This window comes from Pristiophorus japonicus, chromosome 1 (assembly GCF_044704955.1).
Source record: "Pristiophorus japonicus isolate sPriJap1 chromosome 1, sPriJap1.hap1, whole genome shotgun sequence".
Classification (NCBI taxonomy): domain Eukaryota; kingdom Metazoa; phylum Chordata; class Chondrichthyes; family Pristiophoridae; genus Pristiophorus; species Pristiophorus japonicus.
Window position 1 is genome coordinate 294,919,811 of NC_091977.1, and position 16,242 is coordinate 294,936,052.

General features: G+C 42.1%; 1 protein-coding gene across 2 annotated transcripts in view; it reads left to right on the forward strand.

Annotated features, from left to right (window-relative positions):
• LOC139270908 (protein disulfide-isomerase TMX3-like) overlaps window positions 1-16,242 on the forward strand; it is a 188,422-nt gene that overhangs the window by 140,262 nt on the left and 31,918 nt on the right. For both annotated transcript variants that reach the window (XM_070888472.1, XM_070888473.1), the window contains exons 10-11: window positions 14,165-14,263; window positions 16,149-16,206. In XM_070888472.1, the coding sequence (XP_070744573.1) occupies window positions 14,165-14,263; window positions 16,149-16,206 (157 nt within the window). The remainder of the gene's footprint in view (window positions 1-14,164; window positions 14,264-16,148; window positions 16,207-16,242) is intronic.

Consider the following 16,242-nt stretch of genomic DNA (forward strand, 5'->3'; position numbering starts at 1 on the left):
GTACTACAGATGCTGGAAATGCTCAGCAGGTCAAGCAGCATCCATAGCGAGAGAAACGCTTGATGTTTCAGGTCGAAGGGTCATCGACCTGAAATATTAACACTGTTTCTCTCTCTCCACAGATGCTGCCTGACTTGGAGTATTTCCAGCATTTTCTGTTTTTATTTTGAATTTCCAGCATCTGCAGTATTTTGTGTTTGTATAACTCCCTGGACTTGTCCTATCTCCCTTTTTAAATATAGGAAAAACATTAGCTGTCTCCCTGTCCCCTGGCACTATTCCATTTTCTAATAAATTTTTATGTATATATGTAATAGTGTCTCTGCTATCTCTTTCCTAACTCTTAATATGCATGGATGCAATCCAGCTGAAGCAGGAGTTTTGTACAGCCCAATTTTGGCCTGGACTTGCATCAATTTTTTGGAGTAAGTTGTTTTTTCTGGCGTAAGTTTAAAAAATGCCATTTTCCCCCCAAAATTTGCTCCAGAGTAAGTCAGTTAGGTACGGTTTTATTTAGTTCATTTTTTTTTTTCAAAATGGGGCGTTCCCATACACTTACGGCAGTTTTGGCATTTATGCCATTTTGGTTAGCTAAAAGTTACTCCAAATCCACTTAGGTCAGCGTATGTGGCCAGCTCTGAAAAATGTTGCGGGCAGTTAACAAATCGGCGCAGGTAGAAGCTGCACCAAGCATTCAATATACAAGTTCAAATAATTACATAAAAATAGGGTCAACAATTGAACAACAATTTTAAAAATTGTGTTGAAATCGGCCAGGGAAGGCAGCGGGCTGGGTCGGGAGGAGGGGTGGAGGGAGAGGAAAGGCTGGGCTTGGCGGCATCTTTATAAAGTAGAACACAAACTGGTTTGTTTGCCCCTCAGTTGACCTTCATAAAATGGGACTGCACATGGTCTTCATAGGCAGTTTGTCTGTTCTCTGGTAGGGTCCTTTGGTACACTGGACACTCGTAAACAAAGTGCTGCTCAAAATCAACGTCCTCCAGGTTGAGCAAGAAGACGACCTCGCACACTGGGCACTTTTGGCTGTCAATGATCTCCTCTTCGGTGTCCTGTGAATTCTCCTTGCCATCTTGGCTCTGCACCAAGCCAGTGTTCGCACCGGTCTGCGATCCTTCGATATCAGTGTGCGGCAGGCCACTCGGCCCAGGATAGGGACGGCATGCTTCGGCTCCTCCCACATAGCGTCAGGCTGCGAAGAGCTACTGCACATGCGCGCACACTCTAGCGCACATGTGCAGAGGTCCCGGCACTGTTTTCAGTGCGGGACCTGGCTCCACCCCCGAATAGAGTTGCCACGCTGCGCCACCATCGAGGAGAGGCTGGGGAGTGGCCAGAATGGGCCTGAAGATTTACGGCGCCCTAATCGCTCCACAAAAGCGGCGGACCTTTGGTGAGTGCGCCAGAAATTTGTACTGGCCAAAATTGGGCCCATTCTCTAAGTTTGATTAGTTTATCTCATTCTCTTCACTTTTGATCTGCTGAAATTTATCTGTCTAGCAGATAAGACAGAACCTTTTTATTATATATTGCATTTGGGATTAATTGCAGAACTATGCACTTGATTAAAATAAAGAGAGATCCACTAATACTGAAATCTAAAGTAAAAATTAAATTCTGAGGTTGGTGATAGGGACAAAATTAATTGGCATTTAGAAAAGTACGGGCTAATAGAAAGTCAGCATGAATTTGTTCAGGCAAATTGTGCTTGCCTGAGATCTTTGAAGTAAAGGAGTTGATGAGGGCAGTGCAGTTGATGTCTATCTTGACTTTCAAAAGGCGTTTGACAAAAGGCCACATAATAGACTTGTTAGCAAAATTAAAGCCCATGTGATTGATTAAAGTAGCAGTGGCTGCGTGGATACAAAATTGTCGAAGGGACAGAAAGCAGAGTAGTGGTGCATGGTTTTGCAGACTGGAGGAGGAGGGTGCAGGTGCAGTGGTGTTCCCCTAGGATCAGTATTAGGACCACTGCTTTTTTTGAGAGATTAATCATTTAGGTATACAGGGCATAATTTCAAAGTTTGCAGATGACATGAAATTTGGAAGTGTGGTAAACAATGAGGAGGATAGTAACAGACATTAGCAGCTTATAGACAGACTGGTGAAATGGGCAGATTCGGGGCAAGTAAAATTTAGCATAGAGCAATGTGAAGTGATGCATTTTGGTAGGAAGAATAAGAGGAGGCAATATGAATGTGCTTGGGGAAGAATTCTATAGGTGCAGAGACGGATGTCGAGAATGTGGGACTCTGCATGGTAACGTGGTGTGGTTGACTGGATCTGTACCTCTGAGCAGTATCTCCTTACAAAGTGATGGTTGTCATTGCGTAGAGAAAGTAGTTCTTTATTGAAAGAGACCGGAGGAAATTTTGTTGATGGAATTGCCTGCAGAATCAAGTCGTTATGTTTTCCGCACTTGTTCAAAAGGCTTAAGAGAATATATGAAAGACTTGTATAATGGTGGGAACGTGAAACTTGCTACCACAAGAATAGCACAGATGCATTTAAGGGTAAGCTAAATAAACATGAGGGAGAAAGGAATAGAAGGATATGCTGATAGGGTTAAGAGGAGTAGATGAGAGGCTTGTGTGGAGCATAACCACTGGTATGGACCAGTTGGACCGAATGGCCTGTTTCTGTGCTGTAAGCTCTATGTAATATAAGACTTGTATTTCTATGTATTACATGCTACAATTTTAAAGGGGGGTGCAGGAACAGAAAGGCCTTGGGGCTGTATGTACAAACATCTTTGAAGGTGGCAGGCCAAGTTGAGAAGGCTGTTTAAATCCCACACGTAACGTGGTTGACTCTTAACTGCCTTTTTGAAGTGACCTAGCAAGCCATGCAATTATATTAAAGCGCTACCAGAGGTTTGAGAATTAGGCACATAACCACCTTCTCAGAACAACTAGGGATGGGCAATAAATACTACTTAGGCGGTCCCTCAAATCGAGCACGAATTGCTTCCACGCCAAAAGGGATGAGTTCACAGGTGTTTCAATGAAGGACCTAATATTCCAGGTCCGGAACTGCATATTGAAGGGTGGCAGCCCCGACTGAGAGAAATAACCACCCTACTATCAATGCCCAGATCTCAGGAATGAATAAATATTAAAACATCCTAATGTATCAGTGTGGGGAGAAGTTGACTGGAGGGAAAAGACATTTCCTGCAACTGTCTTGAATGTTTGCTATTTCCCCCCATAATGTTCTGATAATTTTGGACTCATTAAGTGACTTGCCCTAAAGTTTGAGCCTGATAATTGTATACTTTGAATATAATTAGAATACAACAGAGAGATTAACAGATGATCCTTCTGCAAAATGCAAGCATTGCTATTTGATTAATAGAATGGCCTTGTCTTTCAGTAATTGCTTAACGTCTCCGTTCCATGTGGTTCTGGAAGGCAGTTGATAACCTCGTGACAGTGCATCCAACACTAGTCCAATTACAAAGGGGGTCCAGTAGTCACAGTTTTGCAATGAAGATGAGCGACGCATGACTTTCAACACAAACTGGATGCTGTTGTTTGTATTCGATAGTGTAGCATGGGTCTGTTTTATCTGAGTATTATCAAAATTAGTTTTCTCGGACCAATATTGTAGCAGTGTGAGGTTGCTGCAAGTTGCTTGGACCACGAACATGGCACTTTCTGCATCGTCTTCAAATACCTTAATAGAAAGACAGTCTGTGTTGTGAGATTGGGCCATGAAGTCAATTGATGGAGATACCTGTAGGCTGGAAGGGCAACATGTCAATGAAGGTGGAAGGGGAAATGTGTTTTTCTTTATAAAAGTAAATTCTTCCCTTGAAGCTTGTTTGCAAAACGCATACTTTGGTCTGGTCTCCAGATTAGTTTAGATCTGTGACTGGCCAACGGGTGATGGATTGAAATAGGACCATCTCCAGATTGTCGTCATAGCCAACAAAAAAGTTAGCATTTGATCCCTGTTGCACTAATTTTTTTGTTAGTGCAGTGCCTTTGTAGAAGAGTGCTCTACTCTCTATAGTTGAGATATTGGGCCAAGGCATCTAATGGTGTCTAACTTGCACCAAATCCTGCTCACCCATCACCCCTGTACCTGCGGTTAAGCAACGCCTCAATATCAAAATTCTCATCTTTATTTTCAAATCCCTCCATGGCCTTATGGCCTTGCCTCTCCCTATCTCTCTCATCTCCTCCAGCCCCACAACCACACCCCCCCCCCCCCCCCGAGATGTCTGCGTTACTCTAATTGTGTCCTTAAGCATCCTTGATTATAATCGTTCAACCATTGGTGACCATGCCTTCTGTTGCCTAGGCTCTAAGCTCTGGAATTCCCTACCTAAACCTCTCCGTCTCTCTACTTCTCTTTCCTCCTTCAAGATGCTCCTTAAAACTTGCCTCTTTGACCAAGCTTTTGGTCACTTGCACTAATTTCTACTTATGTGGCTTGGTGTCAAATTTTTTAAATCTCCCAATACTCCTGTGAAGCGCCTTGGGACGTTTCACTACATTAAAGGCACTATTTAAATGCAAGTTGTCTGCCATTAGTTAGATTTACCCCTGCACTCTTCACGTCAAAAAATATTGCCTACAAAGTTGCTGAAAGTGCGAGCTGATAACAGCACAGCGAGGGAAACTGGGCATCATGGGACCTGAGTGAACAGGGTAACAGCAGGAAATTTCCATAACCAATTAAATTTAAGGGTTGTGAAATAAACAGCAGAAGGAGGGTGAATTAAAGGGGCTGAATTCAATGTCAAATCAGATAGAGAAAGAAAGATTGGATTAAGAGAAAAAGACAAGGAAAAGTAAGGGGGACAAATTGAAATTTTTTAAATCTCCTAAAACCATTCAGAACCTGAAGGTATGAGATGCCACACTTCCAATTAATTTTTGGTGCCAGAGAGGTTGATTGGCAGTCATTAACATTATGTTTTTAAAAAGGTTACTTGCGTTTGTAATGCCTGCAGTTGCTGTACCATTTATGCATAAATAACGGAGAGCCCCATTAGCCTCGCTGTTATTTTAACAGCAAATCTGGCCCAGCGATAGACCCACTATGTAGATCGACTATCATTGTGACCCATCAGAAATACAGGATAAATAACTGTACTGCACCCTCAAATGAAGAAGAAAATCTGTTGCCTAAGCACAAAATGCAAAGACAATATTGCTCATTTGTAAAGTAGCATTTTTATTGGAGAGTTAAACATAAAGGGACATTTTAGTTACAAGTTGTAATTTCAGGGCTCAGACTAGATTAACAAAGTTTTGCACGTGGAATTTCAGAATGCATTTAAAATTTTAAAGTAGTCATTTTAAATTGACAGTCTGCAAGTTAAAGGAGTTGAGTCACGTGTTAAAATTATATTATTTGAGCACAAAAAACATTTTTTAAAGCAATATTTCAGTCGTCTGTGATTCTCTTCAATCAAAATGGTTGCAGGTAGCTTGCATGCCATTTCCTATTGCTGTTTATTAACATACTTAGGGAAAAATAGCTGAAGATATCCATATCATTTAGCAGATATTGCCTTTGTTAGTACAGGCTAGTGTGGAGCATAAACACAGATATGGACCTGTTGGGTTAAATAAGAACAGAAGAAATGGGGTGTTTCTGTGCTGCTTGTGTATGCTTTTTTTTAAACTAACTTCATGTGAAATGAATAATCTATTTCCCATGACGCTGTTATTCAGTTAGAATTCACAATAGTTAGAATTTTAAGTTAGTTTTACAAAATCGTTGATCTTCTGTGGGATTGCACATGGGGAGTCAAGACTAAGTGTAATCTTCAGGTGAAGCAGGGTTAATGGGAAGAGAATAATTGGACCAGGACACACACACACACGAACAGGAATAGGTCATTTAGTCCCTTGAGCCTGTTCTGCCATTCAGTGAGATCATGGCTGATCTGCGACCTAACTCCATATACTTGCCTTTGCCCCATATTCCTTACTACCTTTGGTTAATGGAAATCTATCAATCTCTCATTTAAAGCTAACAATTGACTTAGCATCAACAGTGTGTAGAAGTGTTAACTTCACCTCTGAAAGGCCTGGCTCTAATTTTTAGACTGTCCCCTAGATTCTCCAATCATCAGTAATAGTTTCTCTCTATCTACCCTATCAATTCCTGTTGCTACTTAAAACTTCGACTAAATCACCCCTTAATCTCTTAAATTCTAGGAAATACAACTCCTGGAGTCCAGGTACCATTCTAGTAAATCCCTTCAAGGCCAATATATCCTTCTTACAGTGTGGTGTCAGAACTGCTCTCAGTACTCTGGGTGCGGCCTAATCCAGGGCTTTTTAAACTGTAGCATGACTTCTGCCCCATTATATTCTAATCCTCTAGATATAAAGGCCTGTATTCCATTAGCCTTTTTGATTATTTTTCCTCCAATCTCATACTTTCAAAGTCACAAATAACATCTATGATTGTGACTGATGCATTTTCCCTTCTCGTCGTCCTCAACCTCTCTGTAGCTTTTAACGCTGTCAACCATACCATTCTGCTCCAAAATCCTGTCTTCCGTTGTACAACTCCGTGGACTGCCGTCGCTTGGTTCCACTCTTGCCTATCAAATTGTAGTCAGAGCATCTTCAGCAATTGTTTCTCTTCCTGCCCCGCAGCATTCCCTCAGGCGCACCGCAAGGACCTAGCCTTGGTCCCCTTATCTGCATACTGCCCCGTGGCAACATCATCCATTTCCGCTTGTACACTGATGACAACCACCTCTACCTCTCCACCATCTCTTCCAACCCCTTCACTGCCTCTGCGCTCAGACGGTTTGTCCAACATCGAGTCTTGAGTCACAATTTCCTCCAGTTAAACATTGAGAAAGCTGAAACCACTTCAGCTCTCACCACAAACTCCATACCCTTACCATTGATTCGATCCCCCTCCCTTGCCACTATCTCTGGTTGAATCATACTGTTTGCAACCTCAGCGTCCTATTCGACCCCAAGCTGAGCTTCCAACACCATATCCTCTCTGTCACAAAGACCACCTAGTTCCATAACATCACTTGCCTCAGCCCATCTGATCCGAAAACTCTCATCCATGCCTTTGTCATCTCCAGACTCGACAATTCCAATGCTCTTCTGGCCAGCCTCCCACGTCTTTGCTCTGTAAACTTTTAACTCATCCAGATCTTTGCTGCCCATAGCCTATCCTGCACCAAGTCCTGCTCACCCATCACTCCGGTCCTTGCTGACCTACATTGGCTTCCAATTGTCCAACATTTCACATTTAAAATTCACATCTTCATGTTTCCTTTCATGGCCTTGCCTCCTCCAGCCCTACAACTTTGTTCCTCCGATTTGGCTTCTTGCATCCCACCTGCCCATCTCCCCACGATTGGCCATCATACTCGGGAATTCCCTTCCTAAACACCTTCACCTCCCTCTCCTTTAAACCTCCCTCTTTGACCAAATGTGGATATCCTAGGATCACTAATCCAACAGTATTTCCCCCCCCCCACCCCGCGGCCTGCCTTTCGGAGAAGAGTTGGGCTGCACTTAAACTACCTCCTCCCTCAACAATCTTTTTCTCCCTTTTTAAACCAACCTTTAGTTGTCTCCCCTCTTCTGGAGACATTCATTTCTTGCCTGGGTGCAGTTCCACGGGCTTACATCGTGCACTAGTACTTCACTTCAGTGACTGTTCTTCCTATGTGAGCCTTGACTGCAGGGACCATCCTATCCTTTTCCAACATCCACAAGTTTGTGGCATCCTTTTTTTCTTGCTCTTTTTCCTAACATTCTTCTTGCCATCCCCACCCAACCGAAAGGCGGTAATGTCCATTGTATCACCTCTACTGCCAGCCTGGCTAAGATCATACTCCACACAGATCGGGCATTTGACTCTGCAACATCCCTGGCTCAGTTTTTGCTGCTTGAATGAGCTGAGCCTCTGGAGAACCTTTGCAATCTTATTAAATTATTGGTGTAATTATTATTTTTTCCAAAAGTAATAGTGAAATTATCCTACCTGATCGACTCGATGACTGTGCCGAGCAACTGGGTTTTTTTAATAAAAGGGGTAGGCAACTAATGACTTTTTATACTGACTTCCCAATTTGGTAGCTGGATAAACCAAACTGCTTTATGTAAGTCTTGTCTTCCACAAATTGCTAACCCATCTGTTAATTTTTAACTTGATTGTAGCAAGTTAAGTAAAATCCCCACTTGCTAATAATTCAGCTAGTGAGATGAGTGGAAACATTGTATTTGAGGTGTAGATAGTTTCAGAAAGTGACTCCCTTCTGCAAATAGCGAGATGTTATAACGTTCTCTTATTGGCTAGAATACGAGTATATTCATGAGTTGTGCAAATTTAAATTTGCATAGCCTAACATAGATGATGTAACCTTTGAATAATCTGTCAGTAAAACTTGTTTTTGTCATTAGTTTGACAAAATGAAGACATGTTTTGTTTATTCCTTATCCTAGATAGATGAATAAAGTTTGTATTTAACCCTAGGAACATGGGAACAGGAGTAGACCACTCAGCCCCTCGAGCCTGTTGCACCATTCAGTGAGTTCATGGCTGATCTGTATCCTCCCACCTTGGCTCCATATTCCTTAACACCTTTGGCTAGCAAAAATCTTCAATCTCAGATTTTAAATTATTGATTGAACTAGTGTCTACTGCTTTTTGTTGGCGAGAGTTCCACACTCCTACCACCCTTTGCATGTAGAAGTGTTTCCTCTGCCCACCTGGGGCACGCTTGCTGTGTTTCAAGGACACCCTCAAAGCCTCCTTAATAAATTGCAATATCCCCACCGGCACCTGGGAATCGCTGGCCCAAGAGCGCCCTAAGTGGGGGAAGAGCATCCGGGAGGGCGCTGAGCACCTCGAGTCTCGTCGCTGAGCGCATGCAGAAATCAAGTACAGACAGCCGGAAGGAGCATGAGGCAATGTGATGTGTCAGTGCTGCACCATGTGGGAGCTGGTGGACCCCATTGAGGTCCACTTTGGCCACATCTGCGGTAAGTGTCTGCAGCTTGAGGAACTTCGGCTCCGCATTGATGAGCTGGAGACCAAGCTGCAGATACTGTGACACATCAGGGAGGGACAGAGTTATCTGGGCACTGTGTTCCAGGGGGTAGTGATGGAGGAGCTTCGGCCTTTGCTCTTGTCCAACAGGCTCGAGGTTCTTACTCCCTGTGTGGACGAGAGCAGGGACTGCAGGGAGGATACAGCACCGTGGTACAGGAGGCCATTCAAGCGGTGGGAGTAAAAAGAAACATTGTAGTTGTAGGGGACAGTATCATTAGAGGGATAGATACAGCCCTCTGCAGCCGTGAGCGTTTGTCCCGATGGCTGTGTTGCCTGCCCGGTGCCAGGGTTAAGGATGACATCTCCGGGCTGGAGAGGAATTTGGAGTGGGAGGGGGTAGATCCAGTTGCCGTGGTCCATGTGGGTACCAATGAGACAGATAAGAAGGTTCTGTTAAGGATTATGAGCAGCTAGGGCCCAAATTAAAAAAACAGAACCACAAAGGTAATAATCTCTGGATTACTACCTGAGCCACGAGCAAATTTACAATTGGTTAAATAAGATCAGAGAGCTAAACTCGTGGCTCAAAGATTGGTGTGGGCGAAATGCGTTTTGGCACCAGTACTGGGCTAAGAGGGAACTGTTCTGTTGGGCTTGGAACGTGCTGGGGCTAGGGTCCTGGCAAACCGAATAATTAAGCTGCAGAGAGAACTTGAAACTAATTAGTGGGGGGGACGGTTCAGGTGAGCAGAAGCCTAAAAAAAGAACATGATGAAGCCAATAGAGCAGGGTAGCATTGGGGGAAACGAAAACCAGAGTGTGACAGGAAGGGACAGAATATTAAACATAAGAGTGTATCAGAAACTGGGGCCATAGCAGGAGAAAATGGTAAGAAAACACACTTAAAAGCTCTATCTGAATGCACGCAGCATTCATAACAAATTAGATGAACTGTCGGCACAAATAATTAGAAATGGGTATGATGTGGTAGCCAAATCAGAGATGTGATTGCAAGGTGACCAAGACTGGGAACTAAACATTCAGGGATACTTGACAATTCGGACAGACAGAAAAGAAAAGGAGATGGGGTAACTCTGTTGATAAAGGATGGAATCACTGCAATAGTGAGAAACTATATTGGCTCAAATGATCAGGATGTTGAAACAGTTTGAGTGGAAATACGGAATAATAAGGGGAAAATGTCACTGGTGGGCATAGTCTATAGGCCCCCTAATGGTAGCAACTCTGTTAGTCGGAGTATAAACCAAGAAATAGTGGGGGCTTGTAAAAAGGGAACAGCAATAATCATGGGTGATTTTAACCTCTATATTGATTGGACAAATCAAATTGGTCAGGGTAGCCTTGAGGAAGAGTGCAGAAGGGACGGGTTTCTTGAGCAGTATGTAATGGAACCAACCAGGGGGCAGGCTACATTGGATCTGAACCTGTGTAATGAGACAGGATTAATAAACAATCTCCTAATAAAGGGTCCCCTTGGAATGAGTGACTATAGCATGGTTGAATTTCAGATGGAAGACGAGAAAGTTGGATCTCAAACCAGCGTACTAAGCTTAAATAAAGGAGACTACAAAGGTACTGGGACTAAAGGCAGTTAAATCCCCTGGATCCTAGGGTCTTAAGAGAAGTAGCAGGGATTGTGGATGCATTGGTTGTAATTTACCAAAATTCCCTGGATTCTGGGGAGGTCCCAGCAGATTGGAAAACGGCAAATGTAACACCTCTATTTAGAAAAAGGAGGCAGACAAAAAGCAGGAAACTATAGACCAGTTAGCCTAACATCTGTGGTTGGGAAAATGCTGGAGTCCATTATTAAAGAAGCAGTAGCAGGACATTTGGAAAAGCTTAATTTGGTCAGGCAGAGTCAGCATGGATTTATGAAGGGGAAGTCATGTTTGACAAATTTGCTGGAGTTCTTTGAGAATGTAACGAACAGGGAGGATAAAGGGGAACCAGTGGATGTGGTGCATTTGGACTTCCGGAAGGTATTTGACAAGTTGCCACACAAAAGGTTACTGCACAAGATAAAAGTTCACAGGACTGGGGGTAATATATTTAGCATGGATAGAGGATTGGCTAACTAACAGAGAAGAGAGTCTGGATAAATGGTTCATTCTCAGGTTGGCAATCAGTAACTAGTGGAGTGCTGCAGAGATCAGTGCTGGGACCCCAACTATTTAAAGTCTATATTGACGACTTGGAAGAAGGGGAAGAAGGGACCAAGTGTAATGTAGCCAAGTTTGCTGACGATACAAAGATGGGAGAAAAAGCAATGTGTGAGGAGGACACACAACCTGCAAAAGGACATAGACAGGCTAAAGTGAGTGGGCAAAAAATTGGCAGATGGAGTATAATGTTGGAAAGTATGAGGTTATGCACTTTGGTAGATAAAATCAAAGAGCAAGTCATTATTTCAACAGAGAAAGATTGCAAAGTGCTGCAGTACAGCGGGACCTGGGGATCCTGATGCATAAAACACAAAAGGTTAGTATGCAGGTACAGAAAGTGATCAGTAAGGCCAATGGAATCTTGGCCTTTATTGCAAAGGGGATGCAGTATAAAAGCAGGGAAGTCTTGCTACAGTCGTACAGGGTATTGGTGAGGCCACACCTAGAATACTGTGTACAGTTTTGGTTTCTATATTTACAAAAGGATATACTTGCTTTGGAGACAGTTCAGAGAAGGTTCACTAGGTTGATTCCGGAGATGAGTAGGTTGACTTATGAGGAAAGGTTGAGTAGGTTGGGCCTCTACTCATTGGAATTCAGAAGAATGAGAGGTGATCTTATTGAAACGTATACGGTTATGAGGGGGCTTGACAAGGTGGATGCAGAGAGGATGTTTCCACTGATGGGGGAGACTAGAATTAGGGGGCATAATCTTAAAACTGAGATGAGGAAGAATTTATTTTCTCAGAAGGTTGTAAATCTGTGGAATTCGCTGCCGCAGAGAGCTGGGACATTGAATAAATTTAAGACAGAGATAGACAATTTCTTAACCGATAAGGGGTTATGGGGAGCGGGCAGGGAAGTGGACCTGAGTCCACGATCGGATCAGCCATGATATTAAATGGCGGAGCAGGCTCGAGGGGCCATATGGCCTACTCCTGCTCCTATTTCTTATGTTCTAAACCAGACTCCCCACTCACCCCTTTTACTTCAACCACTGTCTGTCCCACCTGTGACGGAAACTGTAATTCCTGTATTGGACTGTACTGTCGCCTTGAGAACTCACTGAGTGGAAGCAAGTCTCGATTTTTGAGGGACTGCCTATGATGATGGTCGAAGTGTTTTCTATCTTCTCTCCTGAATGTCCTGGCTCTAACTTTAAAGTTATCTCCCCTTGTCCTAAACTCCCCTACTAGTGGAGAAAGTTTCTCTGTTATCTACCCTATCCATTCCTTTTTTTTAATCCTAAAAACCTCAAATCAAATCATCGCTTAACCTTGTATATTTCAGGGAATGCAAGCCTAGTTTGTCATCATTCCTCCTTGGAGCCTGGCAACATTCTGGTGAATCTGCATTATACTCCTTCCAAGGCCAATATTATCCCTTCTAAGGTGCGATGCCCAGAACTGTACACAGTACTCCAGATCTGGTCTAACCAGGGCTTTGTACTGATGTAGCAAAACTTACCACTCCGCCCCCCCCGCCCTTATATTTTATCCCTCTAGTTATAAAGGCCAAGATTCCATTAGTCTGTTTGATTTTCTTTTTGTACCTGCTACTTTACATTAAACAATGCAAATATAACTGCTTTATTTTGAGACTGTACAATTATTGTACAGTTACTATTAACAAAACTGGAAGGAAATTTAATGAAGCCATTAAATAATCAAATAACGCATGGATGAAATAAGGAACACGCTTAGCGGTTAGTGCACGTATTTCACTCCAGTGTATTAATGGAGCATATCTCTTGAATATGCTCCTCAGTGACTTTTGATCTGAATCCCTAGAAAAACTACAAATGTTTAAATCTGAAATGGCAACACAAAATGCTGGAACTGTGCATCTAGTCAGTCAACATCTGAAAAGTGAAAGATGGGTCAGTGTTTCTGGTGTAACCTAAATCAGAACTTTTGGTACTTATGGACTCTTTGCTACCCGATGTTTCAACATGTGTACTATTGACTTTCCCACTGGACTTAATATATTTTGCTTGGCTTCCAGATAGGATAGTTCCACACCCATCCATCATTAATGCAAAATATTAGGGCAGAGTTTCCTGTTATGCTTGGCAAGGAAGATTGCCTGGGTGTGGCACATAGAAGTAAATCAAGCTATGATGGAGCTCGTCCAATTTGCCATCCATTTAAACTAATAGCCAGACAGTCGGGTGTGCTCCATTTTGTGCAATCAGTCATTCTCGTCCAAGTAGTCATTTCCTAATTTGTGAGTCAAGATGGTCTATTTGACACTGGAATATCACAACTGAACCTAATCCTCTCATCACCCCAACATCCACAATATATACTTCCAGCATGCCTCACTGGGTAACTTTCAGGAGTTTAGAACACTTTCTTTTATTTCCTTGTCAGGGGAACTGTGGCTAAATGGAGCACCACTATAACTACCCTAGCTTAGAGCAGCACAGACTGCAGATAGAACCAGGGGCCTTCTTAGTCTATAACATATTAGATAATGCACTTAACAACTGTGCTATCAGCGATTCAAGTGCTTTTTTTTCATAAAGAAATATTGTTTCTAGAGAATTAAAAACTTGAAATTTGGTTATAGGCAAAACTTGGACTTCTCAAACATTGCAGAAGCTTTCCTTGGCATATTATGGGTGTTAGTTGGAGTCCGTGACAAAATACATAGTCTATGGAAGGAACAATCATAATGGGCTAAGTTACCTTTCTCGTTACATGCTTTCTTATGTTCTATTCACTCATCCAAATTCCCCTCCACCCCCCCAACACAAACAGGGCAACCAGTAAATGGGGTCACAGTAGTATGTCATTTATGTGCAAAGGCTCAATATCTTTAAAAGAGTGAGTAACTAACTAGTACTTAACATTTCCTTGATGATAAAATGTTTCCTTTTTTTTTAAAGTTATGATTGTGATGATTTGCTGATGAGTGCATTGACAAAATTGACCATATCTTTTCTTAAACTTTTCTCCCCTCAGAATATGAAGATGGTGATCTGTCCTCATGGGTGAACAAAGAAAGATTCTTAGGATATGTTTACATTGATGGTTTCACTTTGTATGAACTTGCAGATACAGGTACCTTGCTGGTACATTTTCTTACATCTTTGATTTTTTTTTTGTCTTAAAATAACCTGCTTTATCATTTGAAATTGTTCTGAAATAAAATTGTGAAGTCTATATTTCATTTGGCACTAGGTTAACATCCTCGATCCTCATAATGTAAATTGGTGGCTTTAGCTAGATTATTGGAGGAGTTACCAAGTGAATGGTAAGGTGCGTGCTCGCAGAAAAGTTGATAGCTGGACTAAGTAAATTAACCAGAAGAAGATTGATTTAAATTACATGTGCGTTGAGGAAACCTAATGGGTGGCGGGAAGCAAAATGGGGATGGGTACAATACAGCGCCATAGAGTGACAAGACAGAGGTTAGCTCTACCACTTCACTGAGTTTTAAGTTCCTCTGCTGCAGGGAAAAGCTGCGCTGGATGCCATCAGAAATTCCTTTGAGGTAGGAGAGGGTCTTCACCAGGCTTCTGTATCTCCTAGTTGTTTAAATGAGTAGTTCAATGCTATCTCATCGACAGGAGAACAACAACTTGTATTTATATAGCACCTTTTAACGTAGTGAAACATCCCAAGGCGCTTCACGAGTGTTTTGAGCTAAAAATTTGACTGAGCGCATAAGTAGAAATTAGCGCGGGTGACCAAAAGCTTGGTCTAGAGGTATGTTTTAAGGAACATCTTGAAGGAGGAAAGAGAGGCGGAGGTTTAGGCAGTGAGTTCCAGAGCTTGGGGCATAGGCAACAGAAGTCACGGCCAGCAGTGATTGAATGATTATAATCAGGGATGCTCAAGGGCAGAATTAGAGGAGCGCAGACATCTCGGAGGGGGGAAGGGGGGGGTGAAGGGGCTGGAGAGGGCGAGGCCATGGAGCGATTTGAAAATAAGGATGAGAATTTTGAAATCGGTGTTGCTTAACCGGAAGCCAATGTAGGTCAGCGAGCACAGGGGAAGAAAATTAAAGAAAAAGCTCATCAACTCAAAAATGGCTAAATCTTACTTTTTTTTTTTAAACTGATGACCCTTAATTTCATTGTAAAGTAAAATACTTTGATGTTCTTGAGTGTCTCAAAGTCATGAATGATGTGCTTAATTGCAATGTCAGGTTTACATTACAGTACCTGTCCCATGCACCTCGACTTTTAATCCCAGTAATTGTCATTCGTGCCCTTCTCTGAGTAATACACTCGATTAATACCTAGTTCAAAATTTAGGGTTGCCATGCCCTCCAAAGCTTATTGGACTTTAAGTGACTTGCAAGATTCTGCCTTGTTCAGTTGTTGCAACTATTTGGTGACGACTTTTCTGCAGTGTCAGAATTTTACAGTAATTGTGAAAACCTTGCACAATCTGATCATACTACCTCAATATACGGAACACTTCAGCAAAAATAAACATACCATAGAACATTGTACTCGTCTACAAATGATAGACCAGTCATAGATGTTGATCATATTCTAACTTTTAATTTATATATAATTGATTTAAATTGACTTGCTGCATTAGCTTAAATTTGCAACTAAATGGGGCTTTGTAAATATCAGGGCATTTCTGAACGACATAAAAAATGGAAAGTCAGTGAGGGGGGGGGAAAGTGGGTAAAAAGAGACAGAAAACAAATAAAAAGTGAGATTTTTTTTCTAAATGGGAAGGAAAAGCAGGGATGAGAGAAACAACCAAAAGATGTCAATAGCCACCAGAAAATCAGATTTAATGACTGGCGTCGGCCATAACAAATTTTAATGTTTCTGACATTTGGACCGATAGTGTACCTGCTTTTAATAAAATGTGTTCATGTATTCTTTAGCTGATTTGGTAGTCACATTATTTTTTTGAAATTTTAGAATTGTTTTTTGCTTAACAAAATCCTGCACTTCTAATGTTTGCTTTACTTCTTCAGGAAAGCTGGTGGTGGTTGCAGTTATTGATGGCAAGAATTCATCCGAGGAGCATGCTAAGTAAGACGGTATACCTTTGGGTTGTTAATCCTCCAG